Source organism: Plasmodium reichenowi, chromosome 14 (assembly GCF_001601855.1).
Source record: "Plasmodium reichenowi strain SY57 chromosome 14, whole genome shotgun sequence".
In the NCBI taxonomy this organism is placed as follows: Eukaryota; Apicomplexa; class Aconoidasida; order Haemosporida; family Plasmodiidae; genus Plasmodium; species Plasmodium reichenowi.
This window is the reverse complement of record NC_033659.1, coordinates 618,933-636,026: the sequence shown is the minus strand read 5'-3', so window position 1 is coordinate 636,026 and position 17,094 is coordinate 618,933. Positions and strand designations below refer to the sequence as shown.

The 17,094-nt window shown below is 19.7% G+C and overlaps 3 protein-coding genes across 3 annotated transcripts in view; 2 read left to right on the top strand and 1 right to left on the bottom strand.

Moving 5' to 3' along the window:
* Positions 1–8,436, top strand: part of PRSY57_1415900 (hypothetical protein) — a gene marked incomplete at both ends in the record, with an annotated part of 9,282 nt that extends 846 nt beyond the window's left edge. The window contains one exon of the mRNA XM_012909776.2: positions 1–8,436. This exon is cut by the window's left edge and continues 846 nt beyond it. Within this exon, the coding sequence (XP_012765230.2) occupies positions 1–8,436 (8,436 nt within the window).
* Positions 8,437–9,315: 879 nt separating this feature from the next.
* On the bottom strand, positions 9,316–10,728 carry PRSY57_1415800 (NADP-specific glutamate dehydrogenase; the record flags this gene model as incomplete). The annotated part of the gene is made up of 1 exon (XM_012909775.2): positions 9,316–10,728. One exon carries the CDS (start codon positions 10,726–10,728, stop codon positions 9,316–9,318), a length of 1,413 nt encoding a protein of 470 aa, XP_012765229.1.
* A 2,385-nt stretch (positions 10,729–13,113) lies between these two features.
* On the top strand, positions 13,114–17,075 carry PRSY57_1415700 (hypothetical protein; the record flags this gene model as incomplete). Its single annotated transcript, XM_012909774.2, has 15 exons — positions 13,114–13,204; positions 13,376–13,489; positions 13,613–13,856; positions 14,002–14,255; positions 14,372–14,460; positions 14,547–14,683; positions 14,810–14,926; positions 15,031–15,142; positions 15,221–15,294; positions 15,547–15,602; positions 15,794–15,930; positions 16,142–16,312; positions 16,451–16,558; positions 16,680–16,802; positions 16,965–17,075. The coding sequence occupies 15 exons, from the start codon at positions 13,114–13,116 to the stop codon at positions 17,073–17,075; spliced, it is 1,938 nt and encodes a 645-aa protein (XP_012765228.2).
* Between the last annotated feature and the right edge of the window lie 19 nt (positions 17,076–17,094).

Here is a 17,094-nt window from a genome sequence, read left to right as displayed (position 1 = left end):
GGTATAGAAAAATATAAATTAAATGAAAACGATATCCATAATACAGTGAAAATAACAAAAGAAGTATATAGTAGTAATAGCTTCTCATCTAATTCTGATACAACACTGAGTTATGAAAGTGTTAATAATAAAAAAAATAAGAAAGAAATAAGGAATCATTCTAATAATGTTGAAGGGTTAAGAGATTTAACAAAAGAAGGTACATTAATTTTGAAGAATGAAAAAGAATATACAAAAAACGATATAAAAGATATGAATTATTTAAATATGGAATGTAAATTAAATCCTCTAAATAATAATGATGATACAAGCGATATAAATACAAAGAACAACTGTAAATATTTATATCCAGAAAATAATTCACATAAGTTACATATTTTCAACAATTCTATGCATATAAGAAATATTATTAATAATAATAATCTCGAAGATTTCAAAAATATTGATACACTAAACAATCCAAGCATTTTTAATTATAAAAAAAATGTAAATAAAAATGGTATAAATCATACACAAAATGATGTTTGTAATAATATAGAAACAATACATTTAAGCAATGTTGAAGAAACTCAATGTGATAAATCATTTATGGATATTATTGAAAAAAGGAAAAATACATATGACTCATCAGATACATATAAAAAGGACCAAATAAAAGACAAGGAGCTACAAATAGGATGCTTTTTAAAAGAGGAAAATAATAATAAAACGGATATTCTAAAAAATCCATTAAAAGAAGAAATTAGACATTTGAAATTAAAATCTAAAAACAGTATTGTAAAAGAACAAACTTGTATTAATGATATATCAAACCAAATAGAAGAACATTTTTATTCTACTTATATAAGTAAGGATGCTTTAATAGGAATTCCTACAAATGATGAAAAATATAATAATAATAATAATAATAATAATTATTATAATATACCGAAAAATTTAGAGAGAACAAAAGAAACAATAGAAAATTGTAATAAATATTATAATGAAGATATACAAGAGAGACATATTAATAATAGTTTAGACGAAAACAATAAACAATCTTTGAGGGGTAAAGAACAAATAAATAAAGAAAATATTCCTATGTTATACAAGAATGTAGAAATTATATCGAATATAAAAAATATTGAAATACCTCATCGTGAGGAAAATTCAATAGATGAAAAAAAATATTTTAATGTAAATCAAAAAGATTTTTTTGAAAATTTTAAAGAACATATAGAAAATGATTACTTTGATTATAGTATAATGGATGAAAATAGAAAGTGCAATATTGACACAAATTTTTATTATGATAATAAATACATTAATAAAAATAAAATAGTAACCCACGAATTTGGTAGTGATAAGGAAAAATATATTGAACAAAATGAACCTTCAATATATAATAAATCATCAAATATTATTAAAAATAATGATTACAATGAAAAGGTTAAATATATGATGTCTTCAATAAACGCCAGTTGTAAGTCATTAAAGAGAACCTCTTTATATAATGAAAAGAAAAATGAAAAAATAGAACCTTCTTTATTATTAAACTTGACAGACACAAATACGCTTGAAAATAAATTAAATGATTCTTTTGAATCAGAAGTTATTGAAAAGGTAAGTAAAGATGTAAAATTGGAAAACAAGGTTGGCTCGAATTATAAACAAAATAAAAATAACAGCAATAATAATAATAACAACAATAATCATAATAATAAAAAGAAAAAATATGCAAATATATGTACAAACATATATAATAATTATGATCAGAAAGGATACAAGGAAAATATGAATATAAAATTGACATCATTAAATCATAAAAAACGCTCAAATACACCATCTATTATGATAGCTGATGTCTTAAAAATTATTGATAAAAATTCAGAAGAAAATTATAAAGAAAGAACAAAATTCATAAGCCCATATAATAATAAGAATACAGATGATGAAAATAATTGCTCTTATAACAATATAAAGTTTGGTAATATAAAAAATGAGAAAAGTAACAAAATAGGATATCCAAAAAATAGTAACCGTAAGGTTGTTAATATAAAATCTCATTATATATCTAAGTATAATAATATGTTCTTATATATGGATACAGATAAGAACAAAAAAAAAAATGAGGAAAACAAAACGTATAAAAAAATGAATATTCCATGTCATAAGAAAATTTATGAATGTGAAAAGAGAGATAATTCTAAAGAAATTATAAAAACTAATTGTAAAAAAGATGATAAAAACAAAAAACAATGTTCTTTTAATGAACATAAAAAAGAGAAATTGTTCCAACAAAAGTTACCAAATTTTGGAGGACAAGAAATACCAATATGGGGAGGAATTGAAGTACCAAATTGGGAAGAAGAATATAAGCCACTTGGGGAAAAAATAAGAGAACCATATGTAGAAGAGAAAAACAAAGAAAGAATTAGAAATAAAATATTTAATGTAAATTCAAATATTAACAAGATTCATTATCCATCTCCAAACAAATTAAAAAAAATGAATTCTATACATAATACACAAGAAACAGAGAAATTAAGAAAATTAAAAAACAATAATGGAAATAAATGTACTTATGAAAAGGGTGAGGAAAAGAATAAAAACTTTTGTTCTCAATCAAGAAATAATTCATTAACCAGTTTTAGAAATAAAAATGACAAGAATATAAAAAGGAATGTTTTGACAAAAAAAGATAGTATATTAAACCAAAACAAATTAAATGATTGCAAAGATGATATAAAAAAAATGGAGAAGAAGAAAATACATATGAACTCTCATATGAATCAAAAAATTGATAGTGATAAGAAAAAAAAGAATAAATTTGAAAAGTATGGAAAATATGGAAAGAGCGAAAAATATAGAGGAAAGTATCATAAATATCCACTTGATATTGAAGCGTCTTATAGATGTAAAAATCTTTATCTAAAAATTAATGTAGATACTAATAATGAACAAATATTAAAATATATTCCAAATAAAATATCAAAAAGAAATATGGAATTTAAATTAATTATAACCAAATTTATTGATGGATTTATAAAATGTACTGAATCAAAGATTTATAAATCATCAAATATAATTTTACAAAATATTGAAACAGATATTTCTTACAATATTACAATTCATGCATATAATACTCTTGTACCTTCTTTATGGTTATATGCTTCAATATCTTTTTATTTGACAAAATTCCATTTGGAGAATTTTAAATTAAAAACTCCTTGTTATTTTACCCTAGCCAAAAATACAGATTTCTTAAATTCCATAACAAATCATGATAATGAAAAAAAAATTGTGCCTTTAAAAAATGAAAAAAATATAACCCAAAAAATAATTTTGCATAATATCAATGAGAAAAAAAAGATGAAAAATAATGAGTTAACAAATAACTGTACAAATATGTTGAAGGATATTGAGGAAGGTGATAATCAGCACTTTTATAAAAATAATTCAACTTGTTCTGATGAAGAAAATCCTGATGAAGAAAACTCTGATGAAGAAAATCCTGATGAAGAAAATCCTGATGAAGAAAATCCTGATGAAGAAAATCCTGATGAAGAAAATTCTGATGAAGAAAATCCTGATGAAGAAAATCCTGATGAAGAAAATTCTGATGAAAGTATTGTGCCTATAAAAAATTTACAGAATCAAAATAATTTAGAATTTAAAGGTATCAACAACCAAAAAAATGGTAATATAAGTACTAGAAATAATATCACTCTTAATAATAATATTAATAATTTGAATAATAAATATAATAATCCAATAGATGGGAAGACAGAAATAAATTCTCAAATACATAATACAATACATGAGGATGAAGAAATAAAAAGCACTTCTAGTTATGAAGAATTATTATTAAGTTTCCATGATCTTAATAAAAGTGATATAAGAAATAAATTTACACAAGTTAAATATGAAAATTGTAATAATGTCGATGAAAGAAAAATAACACCCACATTCGAAACACCCAGTGGAATTGAATATCCATCCTTTTGTAAGTATGATTATAATTCGACATCAAAACAAAAGATAGAAGTAATAAATAAAGTATGTATGGAAGAAGTAAAAGATAAAAAAAAAGAAAATTATATAGTATATAAAAAAAGGAAGGATAATAAAGAATTGAAAAACACCAAAATATTGAACCATAATCCAAGGAATCTTAATAAACAATCTTTCAAATTTTCAGAGTTTTCTCTTAAGAAAAAAAATGTAAACGTAAATACAAAAACGCAAAAAAATATAAACATAAAATATGATAATAACAAGGAAAATGATGATAATAATAATAATGAAAATAATGATATTAATGATATGGATATATCCAATATGTCATCAAACGAACTCACCATCAAGGAAATCACAGATTCAAGTTCCTTTATATTATCAAGTAGCTGTTTATCCAAAGAAAATTTTAAAAATGATAATAAAAAAAAAAACATAGAATTAATAAAATCTAATAAAGATGATTCCACTGAAAATTCGCATCAACGTGAAGAAAAAAATATTAACAACCTTCAAGAGGGTAAACAAACTTTAAGTGATATATTATTAAACCAACTTAAAGAAAAGAACGGAACATATGATGATGATAAGGCTTATACAAAAAAAATACATAAAAATGATAACATAAATATGAATTGTAATATTAATAAATATGATTTAGATAAAAGCAAAAATATCTCCATTAATAATAATACCATTAATAATAATAATACCATTAATAATAATAATACCATTAATAATAATAATACCATTAATAATAATACCATTAATAATAATACCATTAATAACAATACCATTAATAATAATACCATTAATAATAATACCGTTAATAATAAATATATTAAGAAAGAACACACGTCGTTTATGAATTATAAAAATAAAGAAATGAAGAATATAAAATTAGATAAAAAAAAAAAGGGTGATGAATCTATAAAAAATTATGAAAAAAATTTAGAAGATATATACATAAAAAATAATAACTATTGCAACAATTATATGGAAAAATCAAAAGAAGAAACAAACGAAAATTGTTCTGTAAAAAAATGTTTACCTACAAAAGATAATACATCAAAATTGGATACTAATGTTCATAATAATATGTGTGATAATATATACAAAATGCTAAATAAAAAGGATGATGGGAAAGAAAATAAGAGAGATTCTATCCCTGATTATGTTTCAATGGCAGATTCTATTTTTCATTTAGATGATTGTAAGGATAGCCAAAGTAATAATTCACATATCCAAGAATTGCAAGATGAATGTGTTGAGAAAATACATATGATAGACAAGAAAGATATATATTATAATAGTAGTACAAATAAGAAAAAGGATGAAATTAAGGATAGAAATGATTTTTTTCAAAATCATAATATATGTAACAGAGGAATACAAAGTGGTAACAAAAATTTGTTCGTAAATAATAAACCTAATGAATTTAACAATTTACATAAAAAAGAAAATAATATTTTAAATAAGGATACAAGCGCTATTAATAGTATGGGAAATACTCTTTATAAAAATAATAGATCAGTAAAAAACATAAATGATATTATAATAAAAAGAAGTTATACTCCTGAAATTGTAACAAAGGTTTTAAAAATTGAGGAAGCCATAAACGATAATACTCATAATATAGTTCATAAAAAAGAAACATATTACAAACATAATAAGGGTACCGATTATATATCAAATGAGTTTAAGGAAAATAAAAAAGAAGGGAAATCAAATTCACTTAAAAGATACCTAAATAAAACATGCGATAATTTAAATGTAACGAGTAGAATTAATATGCTAAATAAAACTAGTCCAACAATAAGTTTTCTAAACAAAACTTGTATGAATAACAAAAATGTAGATAAGGAAGATAATTATAAAAAATGTAGTGACACTATAAAAGGTAAAAGTTATAATTCAGAAGATTTATTATATAAAGGTAATTTTTATAAAAATGTAAGACGCGCATACAAAATAGAGAATAAACAACCATTTGATAATAAAAAAGAGAAAAAAGGTTTTAAGGTTGATGATAATAATGTAAATAAAAATAGAACATTAAGATATGATAATAATCATGTATATACTCATAAAGTGAACAGTAATAATTATATTACTATCCCAAACACGTCTTTAAATACATCTTATGGAAATATAAATTCCATAAATATTGATGAGCAAAATGAAAAGTATTATAATAGTAATAGTAAGAAGAATATTATGAATGATAGTAAGAATGATAAACAAAATAAGCAATATATTAACAGTAATAAAAACAAGAATACATTACAATTTGATGGTAATTATATAAAAAATGGATCAATAAATCAGTCTGAAGAAAATTATATAATAAAAAAAAAAAAACAGCCAAATTATATTAGTACAGACAATGGTGAGAATAATATTAATAATATTACATCAACAATAAAAAATGTTAACAATTATTTGGACAAATTAAAAAATGTAAAAGATAATAATAATAATAATAATAATATAAAGAATATTTACTCTGGTAATACCATCTTAAATAATAACCCTTATAATTATATGATAAACAATAATAAGATAAATTATATGCAAAATCGTAACCCCATAAATATTAATAATAATAATAATAATAATTCTTATTGTTATGTAAATAATAATAATATGAGTTCTAATAATAATAATATAAGTTATATATACCAACAATATAATAATCCAATAATAAAAAAAGAAGATAACGTTTATAATACAAATAGTAACAAACATATCCCATATATGTTAAATCGTGCCAATCATTTTATTCAACCTAATTATGGTTATAAAAAAAATATAAGGAATGATGATTATTTTGTGCAGTCCGCACAATCACATATTAACACTTATACAAATAATAATCAGGAATCCTTTGCCAATTTGAATAATAATATATACAATAAGTTTAATATGGGTACTTGTCAGGAGGAAAATATTGCTTATAATAATTTGTGCCGTGATCAAAACAAAATGTATTTGTTAAACCAATATAATATGAGATGTAATCAAAATATTAATCAGACACATAACGAATTAAGTAATGAAACAAAAAATAATATAAACAATTTTATCGAAGAAAATAATATTGATAAGGAAAAAAATATATTTTACAATAAACAAAATGTCAAATCAAATAATGATTTAAATAAAAAAATATCTACACCTTTAAGTGATGTACCAAAAATTATTGGTGAAGACAATTCCTATGTAATTTATAAAATGAATGAAGAAAAGAATAAAAAAAATTATTTTCACAACAATATTAGAAATATAAATAATCATATTATGAAAAATGTTGATAATAATATTTATAAGAATCAATATATATATAAACCACATGTTAATCCAAAATATATAACACCACAAATTAGTAACATCAATATGAAAAATAATTTGAATCATATGGTTAAGAGAATAAATCATATATATCCAAAGAATCAAAATACTCATATTAATAATATTCACATAAATAATAATATAAATAATATAAAAAATGTAAATTATTTAAATGAAGAAACAGAAAGAAAAAAATTTATACAAATGAATCAGGAATATTTAAAAAATATCCCTATGGATAAAAATAAAAATAAATTATATTATCCTTATACAAATGTAACAGATATGGGACAAAATTATGAAAAACAAATAAATGCATCAAAATTAATAAAAACAGTTATAAATAAAGATAGTAAAAATAATGTAGAACATAAAGAATATCAATTACCGTTATCTTTTTATAATGTAACACAACATGATACTTCAAAGGAAAATAATTTGAGATGTTTAAACATTAATCAAATAAAACAAAATAATCATACTTCTTATGATGAAAATAATATTATGTATTACACAAGTCAAAAAGAGAATTACATAAATAAAAATTACAACAATTTTCAACATATAAATGATATGAAATCAATTAATATAAATGAGAAGCCAATAAATGTGTATGCAAATAATAACTTACTTTATAAAAAAAAAATAGAGAAGGAGAATGAAATAAAAAAGAGTTCAAATATTAATATAGAAGAAAATAATATATTAGACCATACAAATAATATTTCCCATATGAATAATAACGTATATCTAAAAAGTGAAAATTGTATTAATAATAATATCAGGAAGTTTTCACCTTCATTTGGAAACATAAATAATGAAGATATTAAAAATAATAATTATAAGAAAGAAGAAAATTTACAAATATATACAAATTCACAAACTTTTCAATTAAATATACAACTTGATGAATACACATGTAAAGAAATTGCTTTTACATATAGAGATGTATTAGATGAAAAAGTAATTCCTTTTATTAATAATAATAAATTAAAAAAAACTTTTTTAAATCCTATTAAGGAAAAGATGAGATATATGATGCAAAATGGTATAGTGAAATGGTACATAAGTATTACAGAATTTTTATAAATATGAGTAAATAAATAAATAAATAAATATATATATATATATATATATATATATATATATATATATATATATATATATATATATATATATTTATATTTATATTTATATATATTTCATTGTACTACAATTCTTTAAATTGTCGTTTATTTTATTTTATTTTTTTTAAATTATTAAAATAAGCATATACTTATGTGTTTTTTTATTTTATACATTATATTACATATTCATTTTATATTTTGATCTTGTATATATACAAAACTATTAATACATATAGACATTTATATATATATATATATATATTTCGCATCATGAGATGCATAATAAATATTCTTATTCTCTTCTAAATCGACATGTTGTGTGTCTCTTTTAGTTTTCCTTTAAAATAGAAATTACAAGTTGAAATTCGAATTCTAAAAATAAAAATGATACAAAAAATATAAGACACATAAAGATATATTTTAATGGTTCTATTACATGTGGAAAAAATAAACCACATGGAAATATAATGGTTTAAAAAAAAAAAAAAAAAAAAGAAACTTGTGTATTATATATATATATATATATATATATATATTTATATACATATTAAATAAGGAACCAGTAATAATTTATATATATATAATAAATAATTATGAAATATTATGGTACGCTGGAAAGATATAAAGTAAATGCAACACAAAAATAATTTCATATTATATTTAATTCTTATATTTAGTTATATTTTTTTATATTTATTTTAATAAAAAGATAAATAAAAAATATAAAATAAAAATGCACATATATATATATATATATATATTTAATTATATGGTTAGATTATATTGAATTTTTTATTTTTTATAAAAAATGTGGATAAAATATAAAAACATATATAAATGTTTAAAAGCAACCTTGTTCAATATATGATTCAGCAACTTTTAAGAACCCAGCTATATTTGCGCCTGCTTGTAAATCATATTTATTTTTGGTATATTTTAAAGCATTTTCTGAGCATGCAATAAAAATATTTCTCATAATTTCTTTGAGTTTTTCATCAACCGTTTCTCTTGTCCATTGAGAGAATTGGAAATTCTGACTCATTTCAAGTCCACTAATAGCAACACCCCCAGCATTTGCTGCTTTTGATGGGCAATAGATAATATTATTAGATTTAAATAAATTAATAGCATCTACGGTTGATGGCATATTTGCTCCTTCCCCAACTAAGATACAACCATTTTTTTGTAATAATTTTGCATCTTCAAGATTTATTTCATTTTGTGTTGCACATGGGAAAGCTAATGTACATGGTACCCCCCATGGTTTTTCATTTGGGAAATATTTAGCTGTAGATGAATGGTTTAAGTATTCTTTGATTCTACCTTTTTTTTTTTCTTTTAGATCTATAAGAAATTCCAAGTTTTCATGAGTAAAACCATTTGGTTCATATACATAACCATTACTGTCACTTAATGTTAAAACTTTAACATTTAAATGTAATAATTTCTGAACACAATATAGTGCAACATTACCACTACCACTGACAACAGCAGTTTGTTTTTCTACTGGAATATTTAATGATTTTAATACTTCCAAAACAAAGTATACTAAACCATAACCAGTAGCTTCCACTCTTAAATTAGAACCACCCCATTTTACATTTTTACCCGTTAAGGTACCATTAAAACTATTTACAATTTTTTTATATTGACCATATAAATAACCAATTTCTCGACCACCAACGCCAATATCTCCAGCAGGTACATCGGTGCATGGGCCTATATGTCTATATAATTCATTCATAAAAGCTTGACAAAATTTTAAAATTTCATTATCTGATTTTCCTTTAGGATCGAAATCCGAACCACCTTTACCTCCTCCCATTGATAAACCTGTTAAAGAATTTTTAAATATTTGTTCAAATCCTAAAAACTTTACAATAGATAAATTAACTGATGGATGAAATCGTAAACCACCTTTGTAAGGACCCAAGGCACTATTATATTGAACACGAAAACAACGATTTTTTCTTTGAACACCATTATCATCTAACCAACAAACACGGAATTGTATTGCTCGTTCAGGTTCTGATAACGTTTCAATTATTGGTAAATATTTAGGTTCTTCCATAAATAATGGTTTTAAAGAATACAATATTTCATGAAATGCTTGCAAAAATTCAACTTCGTTAGGGTCCAATTTCCTAACTCTTTCATATACATTATTCATTTCCTGACCTACTAAAGATTCATAGTTGCTAGCATTTTTATCCAGAACAACAAACCTTCCCGTTTTGTCTTTAAGAGCACTCATATTGATATATGCAAAATAACCAAATATGGGGAAAAAAATATATACGATGATGAAACTATTTTTTCTTTATTATATATATAAATATAAATATTTATATATATATATATATATATATATATATATATATATATATATATATGCTATTATATATATATTATATTTTTTTTATTATGGTGTTATACAAATATATTGGAAAAAAAACAAAATAAAAAAAAAAAAAATAAAAAAATAAAAAAAAAAAAAAAAAAAAATTAAAAAAAAAAAATTAAAAAAAAAAAAAATTAAAAAAAAAAAAATATTTAACGCATATATATATTAAATTAAAAAAAAAAGAAAAAAAAATTAACCTTAAATTATATTTTTAATATTTTATATATATATATATATTATATTATTTCGTTATATATAATGAAAATATTAATGTTTTCATTTTATTATTTTTCAATGGTACAAGAATTACAAATTATATAATTATAATTATAAATATTTAGCTATTATTATAATATATCTATAAATCATAAATATATTTAAAAAATGGTTTGGTTTTAATAGAAAACCATAAGAAGAGGTTATTTTGAACTATGAACCTTTATTCGGAGAAAATATAAAATATTTGAATGTATAAATATTATATTTTATATAATATGGGGAAAAGGAAAAAAAAAAAAAAAAAAAAAAAAAAAAAATGTTCTGTAAAAAATAATATAAAATTCGATACTATTATATATATATATATATATATATATATATATAAAATAAAAATAAATACCACATAATAATTTACAAATATATATTTCTAGAATGTTCTTAAATCATTTAAATTCCATAAAAAATTGAGCTGTAACCTAAAAATATATTGTTTCATATATTAATGCATGCATATATTATTAATATTTATAAAAGAATATATAATATAAAAAATATATATTTATAATATTATATTATAAAAATAAATCATAAAAATTGTTTTAAGTTAGTACTGTTTTTTTGTTATATATAATATAATATATAGAACTGAGTTTTGTATAATTGTGGATAATATATATTAATATATAATAATATTATATATATAAATTAAAATTAATATATTTTTTTTATCTTGGTATATTTTTGTAGTGTCCATTCATCAAAAAAATAAAAAAAAAAAATATATATATATAATATATATAAAATATTTTATACTTCTCAATTTTAATAATATATGGTTTATTATTTCGTAATATGTAAACTATTAATCTTTTTTTTTTTGTTTTCTTGCAATACTAATTAAAATATACAAATTATACATAATATTTTTATTATGTTTTGTAATATATAATTAATTATGTACTTCTATTTATTATTTTGATTTTTTATGTATAATTTACAATATATTAATATATAGAAATACCCATATTTATAGGTATTTCTTTTATATTTATTATCAATGCATTATTTTAAAGATACATATATATAATATACATATATAAATATAGATATATTATATATATATATATATATTTATATATTAATAGGTAAAAGTAAATAATAAAATATAATATTTTTTTCAAGCACTTAAATTTGTTTTTATATTTTATCATAAATTATTATTTGAAAAAGTTCAGTATCTTTAATTTAAGTTGCTAATAACTATTATTCGACAGTGCAGAAAATAAAAACTTATATATATATATATATATATATTTATTTATTTATTTATTCATATATATGGAAGATATTTTTTTTTTTTTTTTTTTTTTTACTTTCTTCTACATTTTATTTCTATTTAAAGACAGTAATTTTATGAAAGGCTCTATTTTCTTTCCCTTCCTTTTAATATTTTTCCAATTTTTACAATAATTTTTTTTTTTTGACCATAGTTAGTTCAATAAAAAGGATAAAGAATTTTTTCTTGTTTTTTGTTTTTTTTTTGTTTGTATATTTTAAATTCGGATTTTTTTTCTTATAAAATAAGAATAAATAAAATGAACAGCTTTATTCTGATTTTCCTTAAGATCACTGTAATTTGTCAAACATTTATTATGTTAATACGCCAAAAAAAAAAAAGAAAAAAAAGTTTTTAATATATAAGAAAGGAAAGATTAATTTGAAGTGTATCTACAATGATCATTTCTTTTGTGCAACATTTCTTAATAGGATAATGTATTTTTATATTTTCTTCTTTTTTCTTTTATTTTTACATTATAACCTAAATAAATATTTATTAAATTTTCTATATTTTCAACTAATAAATATATAATTATTTGTATAATTTGTTTTATATTTATTATTTTATAGAGACGTTAAAAATTTGATAACGGTGATAATATTATATATATAAATATATATAAAATTATAATATACAATTTAGAAAATTTTCTGATTATAAAATAAAAAATTAAAAAAATGAGTTCTAATATATATAATATAAAGGAACTAAACAAAGACACAATTTTATTAAAAACGAGAAAGTTAAAACAGTTATGTGAAAATGCAGGTTCAATATAATATTTTTTAATATATTAATAAAATAAATGTTATAAAAATATTATATTTTTTATTATAGAATACATATACAATAAATTATTTATATATTTATTATTTTTATTTATTTATTCATTCATTTTATTACTTTTTTTTTTTTTTTTTTTTTATCATTTTGATCTAGAAAATATAAATAGCCAACATGTAAATTGTTTAATTGAAATATTAAATTACTTTTTCGAAAAATATGATGACTGTTTTTCATCATCAGTAGTATGGGAAGTCGTCGATAAAATTAGTAATACAAACATATACATATGTACATATAAATATATATATATATATATATATATATATATTCATTTATTTATGCTTATATTCAGTATTAACAAATTTGCATTTATATATGACCTTTTTAAAGTTATATTAGAAAATACAATTGAAGAAAGGAAAAAGATCAATGTGGATTTAGACACATCCATAAAATTCTGTAAATATATTTTTAGTAAATTAATATTGTATACAAATTATCAAAATGATAACTTGACAACATTCTTTAGTTTTAATTGTCTAAGAAGACATTTGTGTTCTTTAATTAGTTCATTTTTAAATTTTAACAATTCTAGCATGAGAAAAAAAATTGAATCATCTTTCACAAATGAATTGTAATAGAGAATAGTTAAAATATATATATATATATATATATATATATTTCTTTATTTCCACATATTTAAAGTGTACTTTTCTTTTTTTTTTGGATTATTTTGTATATATAAATTTTCAATATATATAATTGATATATTGTTATAGAATAAGCCTAACCAAGAAACTATTTGAAACCATCAAAATGGAAAATGATATAGAATTGAAAGTATCATATACAGAATTTTTGTGGAGATCTTTTAGAAGAATAGATATTAGCACCTTCAATTTAAAGAATTTTGGTATCGGTTTAGAATCTGTTGAAAAATTAAGAAACTTTAAAATTAATAAATTTGATGAAGAATGTATAAATTGGTTGAAGGAGGAATGCTACATGGACAACAAAATTGTCATGGAAAATGGTTATTTTGATAATGCATAATATATTTCAACATATTAATATATACATAAATTGATGATATGAAAATAACATGTTTATAATTTTTTTTTTTTTTTTTTTTTTTTTTTTTTGTAAAAGGTAACTTTGTTATAAATACAAGCAAGAAATCAGTTACAAAAAATTTTCTACTTTGTTATGTCGGGATGTGTTCCATATTCTTGTATTATGTAATATGAAAAACTGAATATATATGACTGAAGATTTTTATAATAATTATAATAATATACACATATATTTTATTTTGTTTCATCAGGATAATGAAGAGGAAAATGAAAAGTGTAAAATAGAAATTCCTTACTATCATATAACATCTATAAATATCAAAAATAAAAATCTTTTAGAATTAGAATGTAAAGCTATAGTTGATCAAACAAATATATTTTATCTATGGTATAATTCTTTAAATATGTTATACATGCATTATTATCATTGTTTCTTTTTTTTTGATACATTTATTTTTCATTTAATGGAAAAAAAAAAAAAAAAAATTATCAAAAAAATTAAAAAAATATACAGGGGAGAAGATATTAAAACTTCCATTGATCATGAGATAATTAGCAAATTTAAATTGTCTATGGATATAAAAAGGGGCTCAAAAGAAATAAAAAATTTGATGAATAAACTTATGGACACGTAAACTAAAAAAAAAAAAAAAAAAAAAATTATAAAATAAAAGAAGGAAAGAAAGAAATTATTATTTATTATGATATATAAATATATATATTTTTTCCTTTAAGTTTAAACATAAAATTGAAGAACGAAAAAAAGAAGCGTGAACAAATTATTCTCAAATCAATTAAATATAATAAAAAATACAATGAGGATCAAAATCATGGAACAGTTGATGAAGTATTATTAGGAAGAGAAAAAAAAAAAAAAATTTTTATATAAATATATGCATATATGTGTATATTTGTGTTTTTTAAGGAGGACAAATCGTTCGATAAAATTAATGAGCCCTTACATTATTTCAATGATATTTCGCTTGAAAGGAATATAAGGTATTTACTTTTAAGAAAACAAAGAAAAAAAAAAAAAAAAAAAAAAAGGAAACTAAATTACTTCTACAAATATCAGTCTTATTATAAAAATAAGACCTTCCTTCATATTAAAAGAAGTTAACTTGTAAAAATTATATTGGATAGTAACATCGGACTATAATATGTATATATATATATATATATATATATATATATAATTGTGTAGATGTTAACAAAATAGTATCATAAACCGATTCCTTTTTTTTTTTATAGCGAAAAAAATATAAAAAACAAGTCAAGAAAAAGAACAGATACTCTAAAGCAGGAAGGTTAAAATATAATAAGAAGAAAATAAAGATATATAAATATATAAATATATAAACATATAAACATATAAACATATAAACGTATGTGTATAATAAGTCCGATTGTTAAAGGAACAATGTCTATATATTATTATATTATAAAAATAATAAAATGATCACAATTGTTCTTAATCAAATAAATTCTGTTTATATAGACGAAAAAAAGAGAAAAAATATATGTAATGAGGAAGTAGTAAAATATAATAAATCCCTAGAAGACATAAATTATATAAACGAATATTCTAATAAAAAGGATACTAAAAAATTTATAGAAGATGATAAATTTAGAATGGTATATAAATTAGATTTATTCACTTTACACAAATAAATAAAAATATATATATATATATATATATATATGTATATTTAAAGTATAAATTTTTTTTTTATATAAATATTAAAAATTACTTTTTCTATAATTATATTATACAATAATATAACATATTAAAATATATAAATAACGTATGAGTTGACATATAATATGTCGATTTTTTATTATCCAGATAAAAATAAAAAATCAAATATGCGCAGAAAAGGACAGCGATACGGAAATGATAATTGAAAAAATAATTTCTTGCCACAAAGAAAAAAAAGAAAAGTTTAAGATAAATTTGAAGAAGAACTTTTCTGACTCCCTCAACGAAATAGACAATATGATAAAAAGCTTGATAGAGGTATATATTTTATTACAATACTAAAATATATAAATGTGATAAAAACACAACAATATAAATGAACTATACATTAAATAAATAAATAAATAAATATATATATATATATATATATATATATATATATATATATAATTGTAGAAGCAGAAAATTCGAAGGGAAGAATTAAATAAAAAATATGCAAAAAAAAAAAAAAGCATAATTTTCAACACAGAGAAAGAAATAAACTTATTATGCAAAGAAATGAACGTATAGTTTTAGCAAAAATTAAATAAACAAATAAAATAGATATTAAATAAATAAAAGAAATTGTACTTTCAGGGTAAATATTAGATATATATGCATATTTACATTAAAAACATATTTGTAGATACTCATTGAAAGTATGAGAAAAATTAATGTTAATAAAAGTGACGTAAAGAAAATATATGATGAAGGAAAGTCAATATTTTCGACGAATGAAATATTAAATAAAAGTCAAATTTTTATGAAGGTATATAAATAAAAATATATGAACATTTTTACTATAATATTTAAATATTTATAAATTGTAAAACATAGAAAAAAAAAAAAATAATATAAAAATTAATTATTGTGTACATATAAACAAGATATATATTATCAAAATATTATATATATCATTTTATTCATTTAGAAAATAAAAGACAACTTAGAAAGAATGAATACAGATATTGTAGGAAAGGAAAAAGAATACAATAAAAGGAAAAAATTATGTTTCAAAGCTTTAGCAACTGCTTATGAATAAATATGAAATAATTACACAA